The following is an 11,806-nucleotide window of genomic DNA, read 5'->3' as shown; positions in this document are numbered from 1 at the left end:
TGTTCACTTACCTTTTTTTCCACTGTACTGCCGGGTAACTCCGTTAGGGCAGGGATCAGCAGCGTGCTTCCTGGTTCAGAATCGCGTGGGCACGTATGCCGGCTTCTTAGTTTCAGTTTGGCTCTGCACTGCAGCCAGGAGGAGACACACACTGCAGCCAGCATCGAGGAGACACACACAGGATCGGCTGTCGGGTGAGTATCTTATTTTAATTATTTTATAAAAAATCGGGGAAACACGGTATTTGTCGTATAAGACACACCAACCCAGTTTTGGGGTAAAAAAAATACGGTATATTAATAGAAACTGAACTGATTGGCCTGGTCTCTGGAAAGGCCACCAAATATTCAGAGGTGGACAGGGGACAACATTTAGCCTTTACACAGAAAACATGGAAATTACACCAAACATACAGGACACGCCCATTAATACTGTGACAACATCTGTATATTAACAAATCATAAATTGTATCTTTGTCATCAGCCATCCTTAGGATTGGGCTATTTACCCATCTTCCTCAACCAATGGCAGACACCTCCAGATCCAATGATAGCACCTAGGGATCTCTTTAGGAGTCCTCTATAGAAATTACCACTGGAGAGGAGAAGCTGTGGAACATTGTGGAAGGTCAATCACCATAGTCTTGTATGGATGAGAAGTCCTTGTTCTGTTGAGTAGCCATCTACACTTTTACCCCTGAAGAGAAGAAGATGTGGGACTCCATGGAAAGGTCCATCACCAAAGTCTTGTTTTGATGAGAAGTCCATGCTCTACCATCTACACTTCTACTGTGTAAAAGGTACGTTCCATATAAAATCCACTGAGGGAGACGTAGAATATTGTGGAAGATCCATTTCCATAATTACCAATATTAGTCCATGTACTAATATGTGAATGGAACCTTTGATATCTAATAGACTTAGGATGAAGAACTGTGTAGAAGGTCCATGACCAGACTTGCACAGATAAGAGGTCCATGTTCTGTTTTCCTGCCCCCCCCCCCCCCCCTCTATATTTATACCCCTGAAGAGAAGATGTAGAACCTTGTACATGGTCCATCAAGTTTTGAATGAGGTTTAGATGCTTTCCTGGAACTCTGCTCCTTTCTCACGCCTGGAACACACTGCCCTCCTCCAGTCTCTGACTGATCACCTTTTCACTGCACCAGGTGTCCGAGTGAACACATCCCAGCACAGAACTGGCCAAGGAAACCTTCTCTTACACCACAAATGAAAACTTACACCACAAATGAAAACGTTCCTTTCCCTGGAGCCATTATGACAGGTAATACCTCATTGAGATCTCTGATGTACAACTAGGTGGGATTTTTGCATTCCTGGTTTCTCCCCTCTGTGAGTCCTCTGATGTACTCTGCTATAAATGTATTTTTTTATAAATTTATTGACAAAACTTTTCCCACACTCGGGACAGGAAAATGGCTCAAAAAAACATGGTGTAAACAATGTCTCCGCCCAGTGGGCGTGTGTAATGACATCATCAGAGCAGTGTGTGTAAATGCTGCATGTCACATTCCCCAGCCTTACAGCTCTCTATGTAAAGGCCTTCTTATCCCCCAAACCAGGGGTGTCAAACTCTGGCCTGGGGGCCAGGTCTATTACTGCAAGACAGCAAAATGCCACTTCTTACAGAAAGGAGCATTGGGGAAGGGCCCCTAAATTAATATTTATCTCTCACAAATCTATAACTGTCATACTATGTTACCCCGTCTGCTTCTCTTCTTTGGACCCCAATTTCCCTAGAATGGTGCGGTGTACAAAGCCGAAAATGTAGGTGCTGTGGGGGGACACCTTTGGATAACCCCCCACACTAAAATTTCATTACTATGGCAAACGCACTGCCCTGTTACACATCACTGCCAACTACTAACACTGGAAACCCAATTTCTCTGCAATGGGGAGGTGTAGGAAACTGAAAATGTGTGGGGAACATCTGTGGATAACACCCCTAAAGTTTTATCACAATGGCATCATTGGAACATAAAAAACTCTGCCCATCAAAACGAAATTGGGGTTTAGGTACTGGTAGGGTAAGTCATGGGTACCAGGGCAGCGTGTTTTGATGGGCAGACTTTATGTAATGATGCCATGGAGATGAAAGTTTGGGGGTGTTAGCCACAAGTGTCCCCCACTTACACCTATGATTTTGTTTATTTGCACCTCTCTGTTCTAGAGAAATTGGGGTTCAAGGTAGGAAAGCGGACAGTTTAATGGGCAGAGGTCTAATGATGCCATGCTAATGAAATTTAGGGGTTTATACATCTGTCCCCCACTTGCACCTACATTTTCAATTTCCTGCACCACCCCATTCCAGATAAAGTGGGATTCAAAGAACAGCAGCAGAAAAGGCAGCATAGTATTACAGTAATAGTTTGGTGAAAGGTAGGTAAAATATTTAGAGGGGCCACCCTAATGTTTCTTACTCTGTTAGTGGCCCCATGGGGTCCTTAATATGCATTTTCCATTTTGCTCCTAGGCGCACTTTCTTACAAAACAGCAACCCAAATCTTCCAATTTCCACAAGTTTTTAAACTGATCCCCATATTTTGAAATTCTTGAAATTAAAAGAAGAAATGTTGGTTATTATTAGCTATGAGAGTCCCTGTGTACCCTAAAAATTTTAGGTAATTACAACCAACAATTTAGGAGATCTAAAGGATTGAATGAGTTGTTAGGCTGCAGAACATGACAAGCTAACTCACACAGCGATCATACTGCGTGTGGATACATTGCACAGGAAAGTTTTGTCCTATGCTGTCTGTTGTCTGTCCTACCCCCATCTGTGATCAGATACATGATGCTCTATGTGTTACCTAGGTATAGCGCTAGGAGGTGACATCTGCAGTTAGGATGATTTCACATTGGCAGTAAGGTGGCATTTGCTGCGTTTACGGGATTCATTTTGCCTTCCTCTGGATCAGCTATGACTTATAGGGTTTTATATCTGGGATATGTTTATTTCACTAGAAGTTGAACTTGATGGACATGTTGTCTTTTTTCAGCCTAACCTACTATGTAACTATGTAACAAGCCAGGCATTAGAAAGTTGGAACAAAGTATAGGGGGTAGGTAAAACACTTGACACACTAAAAGGGTTTACTGGATACCTAGGGCATAAACTGCTGTGTCTTGCCCCGCTCACTTTTTACCACCCAGCTACAGCTTCCCACCACCTGAAAAGAAATTCTAAGGAGAATACTGACAGTATGTAAAATATCGGCCAGTCTTGATATCAGTGCTGTATTAATGAACCCCCTGGTGATACCCCATGTTTTGTCATGTGGATTCTATTCAGCTAAAGAGAAATATTCATTGGATGATGAAATGTTTGCTGATATAATAATGGGGGTTATAACATTCTATATGTCCCCCGGCCTCACACCCCTCTATTGCACACACAGCGTCAGTAACCTTTATCCCTATTAAGGTTTTATGCTTTATGGAGTTAAATTAAAGCACCAAATGATGAGGTTTATATAGAACAAATAAAGTTCCACGTCCTCTTTTTATCTGCAAGAACATTTACAACCTCAAAAATAATAAATACATTTTTTTCTAGACTGCTTCCCCCTTCCCACCCCATCAAATATTCTTCAGTGACGAAAATTTTCCATTTTTGTGTTTTTAAATAAAATTCAGGCGTACACTTACATACTGTATAATAACAACTATTGGTTTATAGGCTGGCAATTACAGGCTGGTCAATAGCGTAGAGTGTCAGCTTCTTGGCCAAGAGTTCCTAAAAGCAAACCCCGTTCTTATATAGCTGTACAACAACATTGAATATTAGCAGATTTAAATTGGAGGAGTCAGAGGCAGCGGTAACAAAAAACGGTAAGTCATGGTACCATAAAATTAGGAGTCAGCGGTAGCATAAGGTGATGAGTCAGACGTATCATAAAATGAGGACTCGGGGTCAGTGGTACCATAAAATGAGGGGGTCAGAGCCGGCAGTACCAATGAGAAGTCGGAGTAAGTGGTACCAAAATAAGAGGAGTTGAAGAAGATGGTATCATAAAATGGAGGGAGTCGGTGGTACCATATAAATGAGGGGTCGGAGTCGGTGCTACCATATAAATGAGGGGTCGGAGTCAGAGATACCATAAAATGAAGAGTCACAGTCAGTGGTATCATAAAACGAGGAGTTGTAGTCAGTGGAACAGTTGAAAGAGGAGTCAGCGGTACCATAACATTAGGAGTAAGAGGGACCATAAAATGAGGGGTCAGAGATGGTGGGACCATAAATTAAGGGTTCAGAATCAGCGGTACCATAAATTAAGGTGTAGGAGGTACCGTAAAATCAGTAGTCGAGTCACCATAAAATGAAGAGTTGGAGGTACCCTAATATGATGAGTCCGAGTTGAAGGTACTGTAGAACCATAAATTAAGGAGTCCGAGTCGGATAACGTTGTTATTGTGAAGATGGAATAAAATGAGTCAGTCCAAACATATGGCTATTTTATTGATTGTGGAGAGTTTAACCATCTGGATGTCTCATATTATCCCCCATTGTGCCCATCATGAGGGGTTCCCTGCATTAATGAGTATTATCATTTTACAGATATTCATATCCAACCTATTAAAATGCCTCCATAGGTTATTTCTGGGTATCAGCAGGTAAGTATTCAGTTAGTCGTGCTTCCTCTGGTGTTCGGTCAGATGCACTTTTCGCTTATAAGTTTTCCCGCACACTGTACATGAAAATGGACGTTCGGCCGTGTGAATAGTTTGGTGTTCCCGGAGGTGAGCTTTCGGAGAGAAACATTTCCTGCACCTCAAACATGAAAATGGCTTCTCGTCCGTGTGAGATCTTTGATGCGCAGTTAAAATCTCCTTGCGCACAAAGCTTTTCCCGCACTCTGAACATTCGAATGGACGCACTCCTGTGTGAAGTACCTGGTGCCTGGCAAGACTGGCCTTCCATATGAAGCTCTTTCCGCACTCAGGGCATATAAAAGGACGCTCCCCTGTATGATGTCTCTGATGTGCTATCAGATATTGTCTCTCACTGAAACCTTTCCCGCACTCTGTGCAGTGGAAGCGCTTGTTACCGACATGAAGCCTTAAATGTAACGTAAGACCTCGTTTTTGAGCAAAGCATTTGCCACACTCAGAGCATGAATATGGCTTTTCATTGGTGTGAGTGAGTTTATGTCTATATAGCTTTTTCTTTTTTTGGAATAATTTCCCACACTCTGGGCAGGAAAAGGGACCATGAGCTAGTTGTTCTCTCTGATATCCATCCATGGGAGATATTGATTCTGAAAATGTCGTTTTAAGCAAATCATTAACAGAGTCAGAAGAAAAGTCCTCAGGAGTGGGTGAATCTTTGGATTTATTTTCAGTGTGAAATCCAAAATTATCTTGGGAAAAAGTTTGAAATGTATCAAAATAATCTGCAGGACCGAGAGGATCCATCTCTGTGTAGTAAAGTCCGTAACGTGCCCACTGGGTAAGCAGTTCTTGAGAAGATCGCTCTGATCCAAGACCCCCTGCCTTATAGTGTACAGATAATATATGCTGTCCATCCAAGGTTCTCCGGAGATTGTCCTCAGCTGGTGAAGAGACAAATAAAAAGGATTGCTGTAGCCTGGAGTTATATATTTTACTGGATCCATCTGTAGGAAACACACACACTGACTGAATACATTGTCTCTATGTGTTTATCAGATGATGGGGGGTCTAGGTGGACCCTCTGTACTGCTCTCTCCTTTACAATAAAGTCTCCTCTTACCCGGTGATGTCTGGGGGTCCTCCATCATGATGTCCTTGTAGAGGTCCTTGTGTCCTTCTAAATACTCCCACTCCTCCATGGAGAAATAGACAGTGACATCCAGACACCTTATAGGAACCTGACACACACAATGATACAGTCACCATCCAGACACATCCCATAATAATCTCCCAGAATTCCCTGCTCACCTCTCCCGTCAGGAGCCCAATCATCTTCTGGATGACTTCTAGAATCTTCTTCTGGTTTCTTTCCACTGTCAAGGTTGGTGATGGGACTGTAGTTGTATATGGCTTATGAAGATAGCTACTCGACGTCAACTGCTTATCTGATGTCTTCTTCACTAACTCATAATGCTGCTTCCAAGAAGACAATAATAAAAAAAGTTTTTCTGATTTTCTAAATTCCTCACCTCTCTGGTCATGTGACCTCCCAGAATCCTCCTCACCTCTCCAGTCAGAAGACAGATGATCTCCAGGGTGAGGTCTAATATCTCAGACATGTGACTCCAATCACTGTCCATCATGGAGCTGATCGTGTTGTCCCTCCACTCTGTAGAAGGAAGATAAACATATATGTATTGTTTCTAGGAGGTTGAGAGATCTGCCGGCATACATATATTCTGATTTGACACATTTTTCATGTTTTGGGTACAGAAAAGATTTTCTATACAATATAATGAATCAGTGCACAACCTCAGCCTGTTACCTCCTGTGTTATCCATGCCAGCAACTATTTCTCTGTTGGCTCCCAGTTCACCTCAAACCTCTAAACTTCCTATTTATATATGACATCACTTCCTGTCATCAGAGGCCAGTGTTTCCTGTCTGTGCTCTATAGCACGCTGTGTGGACATTTTGTGACTTGCAGCCTTTTCTCTATTTTTTTTTTTTTTACACATCCAGATTACAGTGAATAAGAATAAAAGCTCTTCAGTGATAAATGGTGGCAAGGGGTACATTTTGAGGTACCATGAGCTTTTTCAGTGGACTAGTTATTGCTGTAGAATTGCAGGTGAAAGCCATCACCCCCTTTATTACAATCCAAGTGGTTGACTAGCAGAGTGGTTTGTTCAGGTAGATGGTTGAATAGACTTAACTGACGTAGCTGTTGAGAAGGTTGGATCTACCATACATGTCCCTGTCACTGGAGACACCCAATTATATTATTACTCGCATTTATGTTAGGTTGGTGGCTCAGCCATTTATGTGATAGGGCCCAATCACACCTCTCGATGACACGGGCTGATTGTATCTTCAGACAGCAACTGCATGTGCAAGCTCGGACTTATTAAATTTATGCACTGGGTTCCTCCATGAAAGGACTTTCAGGTATTGTACGGGGGTGCAAGGTGAGGGGGTACATGTAATGTGGAAGAAGCAGAGGTGCAGTGGAGAGGGAATGAATGAGATAGGATGAATGTTATAGGAACACTAGTAATGGTGTAAACGTTAGGGAGGTATGGAAGTGAAGGTGTTATTACAGAGAGGAGAGGGTATTAGAGAGGTGGACAGGTAACGGAGTATGTATTATAGGATGGGTGGGGAGGTGATGGGGTATTAAAGGAGAGGGATACAGGGGTATGTTATGGAAGAGATGCAGAGTTGATAGGGGGCATGTTTTGGAGGGGTTGCAGAGATGTAAGGGCACATATTATGGGAGGGGTGTGGAGAAGTCAGAGAGTATATGTTGTGGAGGGAATGCAGAGATTAGGGGGGCATATTATTAGGGGTGTTATAGAATGAGGGGTACAGCGGTGAAGGGGTATGTGTTATAGGATAGAGGTGCACAGGTGAAGGGGTACTTACTATGGAAAGAGGGATGCACAGGTGAACGGTTAGATGTTATAAATGGTGTTGCACAGGTTAAAGGGTACTTACTATGGAAAGAGGGGTACAGTGGTGAAGAGGTATATGTTATAAGATGAGGGGGCACAGGTGAAGGGGTGTGATAAGCCGGGGGCACACAGGTAAAGAGATGTTAAAGGATGGGGGCGCACAGGTGAAGAGGTGATACAGGATGGGGGTGCCCAGATGAAAGAGTACTTACTATAGAAAAAGGGGTACGGGGGTGAAGGGGTTTTAAGAAGGGCACACATAGGTAAGTGTTAAAGTAAAGGGGTGAATAGGTGGAGGGGTAAATGGTATAGCATGGGGGTGCACAGGTGAAGGAGTGATATAGGATAGCAGCGCACAGGTGAAGGGGTAAATGTGATAGTATGGGAGTACACAGTTGAATAGGTGTTATAGTATGGGGATGAATAAGTTAAGAGTAAGTGTTAAACGATGGGGGTGCACAGGTGAAGGGGTATGTGTTATAGGATGGGGGTGAACAGGTGAAGGAGTGTTATAGGATGGGAGTGCAGAGGTGAAGCGCTTTGTGTTATAGGATGGGGGAGCACAGGTAAAGGCTAAGTGTTATAGGATGGGGGTGCACAGGTGAAGAGATAAGTGTTGTGGAATGTCTGTAGGTGGAAAATGTAAATAACATTTAAAGCTCAAGAGCTGCATTTATTGTGATATTGAGAACAGGAGAAACTTTTATGAAATTTTATAACAAGATGACATCATTATAACTGATATAAGTCCCCAGAGCTGCTTTGCTCCTAACGATATGTCCCTCATATGCCCCGATCATTGTACACATGACCAGGGTAACATCAGCAGGCTCCAAGAATATAAACTGTCCAGAGCCCTTCTAGATCCCCCAATCTTTGTAACAATATCAGTGATCAATTAGAACAATCATGGTGTTATTAAAGAGAATTATCAGCAGTCTTTCCAGGCCAAAGGTCACATGACAGGAAGTGGAACACTGAGCGAATCACAGCTAGTTCATATAGTAACACAATGTCCAATAGAATGTGTTATAGAGGGAGTGTGATGGAGGAGATTTGCTGACAAAAGTCATCAGGCTGAAAATAAAAGATGGCGGAAAACATAATAAACCAAACCCAAAGAACCAAAGTCCCTACATAGTAAAATCAGGAGTCTGTAGTCAATCAGGGACAATTCCAGCAGAGAGGAAAAAGCTATAACCACCCCCATATAACCCCATCAGGAAGAGTCCTCTTCTACTGTTTTTGAAGAAGGGACTCGCTTCTCTATGTTCAGGAAAGGTCCTTTTCTGCTCTGTTGGGAAGGAACCCTCTTCACTATGTTCGGGAAAGGTCCACTACATCTCTCTGTTGGGGAAAGGTCCTCTTCTGCTCGCTGTTGGTGAAAGGTCCTCATCTGCTCGCTGTTGGGGAAATGTCCTCTTCTGCTCGCTGTTGGGAAGGAACCCTCTTCACTATGTTCGGGAAAGGTCCACTTCTTGTCTTTGTTGGGGAAAGGTCCTCTTCTGCTCGGAAAGGTTCTTTATTCCTCTCTGTTGGGAACGAACCCTCTTCTCTTCTATGTTCTGGAAAGGTCCACTTCTGCTCTGTTTGGAAAAGGTCCTCTTCAACTCCTGATTTCGGAAAGGTCCTCTTCTGCTCTCTGTTCAGAAAAGGAATTTGTCACCCTTTGTGTTCAAAGGGTCCTTTTCTTCCTCTTCCTCTTGTATCCAGGAAGGCTCCTCCCCACCTCTTCACTACCCCCCCCCCCCCCCCCCCCCCCCCCCCCCCGAGTCTACCCATGCTGTGGTTGGTGTGCATAAAGTCTCCATTATATTTGATTCACAATGCTGTGTAAAATATTTTTTTTATATAAACAAAAAATAGGCAGAGACCTGACCTTGTGCAGGCAAACAGAGATGTGGTTTGACGATGGACTGTACAATAAGGAAAAAAATTCTATTTATTTGTCCTGGATGCTACCGAGAAGACTGACCTCCACAGAAGCCATTGGTGGGGTGGTCTGTAATCTAACTTCATGGTTCTCCACACATACACAAAGTAGTATTACAGATCCACCTCTCCTATTTAATGTCCATTTATTTTTCATTATGTATAATTTAGCCAGGAGGGCTCCACCACATTCCCCCATAAAAATAAGCAGGAACATTGGCAGGAACCAGATCTCACTGATGTCCCCAGGAAATAAGGAGACATCATGTGACTTAGTCCATGTCTACTCCATGTGAAAGGTTTCCTCCAGTCGAAGCAGAAATATGCTTCCCACAGGCACGGCGTTTTAAATGTTTGTTAAGACTTTCTTTTTGGGTAAAAAATCTGCCACAGCCTGGGCAAGAGAAGGGCTTTTCACCCGTGTGAACTCTCAGGTGTCTCAGCAGATGTGTTTTTGTTGTAAATGATTTTTCACATTCGAAGCATGGAAATGGTTTTTCTCCAGTATGAGCTTTCTGGTGCCTCTGGAGCTTCTTCCTCGTTATGAACAGTTTGCCGCACTCTAAACACGGGAAAGTCTTCTCACCGGTGTGGCTCCTCAAGTGGATATCAAACTGAGACCTGGTTGGGAAAGATAACTCGCAGTCTGTGCATGAAAAGATCTCCTCTGCAGCATGAACTTTGCGATGAAGAGCAAGGGCGGACTTCAAACGAAAGTCTTTTCCACATTGTGGACAAGAGAATGGACGCTCGCCTGTATGGATCAGGCGATGATGGATGAGGTTACCTTTTTGTTTAAAGCTTCTCCCACACTCTATGCACGTGTACGGCATTTCACCTGTGTGCGTTCTCCGATGCATGTTGAGGGTACTTTTGGCTGTGAAGCCTTTCCCACAATCCTGACATGAAAAAGGAGTCTCTCCGGTATGTCCTCTTAGATGTGTCATCAAATACGTTTTCCGTGTGAAACACTGGCCACATTCTGTGCATAAGTAAGGCTTCTCACCTGTGTGACTTCTCAAATGCTGGACCAGGTCTGACTTCTCTTTGAACGATTTGTCGCATTCCGGACATGAATAGGGGCGCTGCCCAGTGTGATAACGTTGATGCCTTGCCAGGTGTGACTTTGATGTAAAACATTTTCCACACTCTGTACATAGAAATGGACGCTCTCCTGTGTGCATCCTCTGATGAACAATAAGATCAGATTTATTTCTAAAACATTTGTCACATTCGGAACATCCATGCTTGAGGGACGTAGATCCCTTATCAGAATAGTTTTCAGAATTAGAAAGATCTACTGATCTGTTATCAGTGTGATATCTTTTATGTGAATTAGGGTTATTAGTTTTGGATTGATCAGATGATTCTTCTGGGTGAGAAGCATTGCTGGATCTATCCATACGGTACAGTCGTCTATGAGTGGACTGGGTAGACAGGTTCAGTCTGGAAGAAATGTCACCATCTTCTACATCAAGATTAGCAGAGGTGTTCTGAATATACCGTCCATCTGGAAGAATAAAGTTTTGTCATATTAAAAAATTAAATCAAATATGATGGCCAAGTAGAACGTCAATGATTCAATGGAACTTGTGGCATTGCAAACAATCATATATCACAATATAACAAGAATACAAAGCAACAAACCAGCCATGGCCTGCTAAGTCAAGGTGTAGGTTCACACTGAACCTATCTCCTCCTCGTTTTTTGGGGACATAACGTTATATTGAGGAATGGAGATGGACCTATCATATGGTGTACGGTATCTCCTCCTCATTTGTTGGGGACATGATGTTATATTGAGGAATGGAGATGGACCTTTCATATGGTGTACGGTATCTCCTCCTCATTTGTTGGGGACATGATGTTATATTGAGGAATAGAGATGGACCTTTCATATGGTGTATGGTATCTCCTCCTCATTTGTTGGAGACATGATATTATATTGAGGAATGGAGATGGACCTTTCATATGGTGTACAGTATCTCCTCCTCATTTGTTGGTGACATGATATTATATTGAAGAATGGAGATGGACCTTTCAAATGGTATACAGTATCTCCTCCTCATTTGTTGGGGACATGACCTGATATTGAGGAATGGAGATGGACCTTTCATATGGTGTACAGTATCTCCTCCTCATTTGTTGGGGACATGACATTATATTGAGGAATGGAGATTCACCTTTCATATGGTGTACTGAATCTCCTCCTCATTTTTGGGGACATGACGTTATATTGAGGAATGGAGATGGACCTTTCATATGGTGTACTGAATCTCCTCCTCATTT

At 42.9% G+C, this 11,806-nt stretch overlaps 3 protein-coding genes across 6 annotated transcripts in view; all 3 read right to left on the bottom strand.

Annotated features, from left to right (window-relative positions):
* The window catches only part of LOC140339146 (uncharacterized), a gene marked incomplete at its 5' end in the record, with an annotated part of 10,419 nt that extends 4,844 nt beyond the window's left edge, over positions 1-5,575 (bottom strand). Inside the window, 1 exon segment of the mRNA XM_072423729.1 lies at positions 4,914-5,575. Coding sequence (XP_072279830.1) covers positions 4,914-5,575 — 662 coding nt within the window.
* LOC140338964 (uncharacterized) overlaps positions 1-11,806 on the bottom strand; it is a gene marked incomplete in the record, with an annotated part of 329,302 nt that overhangs the window by 271,681 nt on the left and 45,815 nt on the right. Inside the window, 1 exon segment of the mRNA XM_072423361.1 lies at positions 5,752-5,869. Within this exon segment, the coding sequence (XP_072279462.1) occupies positions 5,752-5,869 (118 nt within the window).
* Positions 9,510-11,806, bottom strand: part of LOC140338975 (uncharacterized) — a 67,208-nt gene continuing 64,911 nt past the window's right edge. For all 4 annotated transcript variants that reach the window (XM_072423389.1, XM_072423390.1, XM_072423392.1 and 1 more), the window contains one exon: positions 9,510-11,027. In XM_072423389.1, coding sequence (XP_072279490.1) covers positions 9,790-11,027 — 1,238 coding nt within the window. In that variant the 3' untranslated portion in view covers positions 9,510-9,789. The remainder of the gene's footprint in view (positions 11,028-11,806) is intronic.

The sequence above is a fragment of the Pyxicephalus adspersus genome, chromosome 10, assembly GCF_032062135.1.
Source record: "Pyxicephalus adspersus chromosome 10, UCB_Pads_2.0, whole genome shotgun sequence".
NCBI classification, from domain to species: domain Eukaryota; kingdom Metazoa; phylum Chordata; class Amphibia; order Anura; family Pyxicephalidae; genus Pyxicephalus; species Pyxicephalus adspersus.
This window is presented reverse-complemented; position numbering and strand designations above follow the sequence as displayed.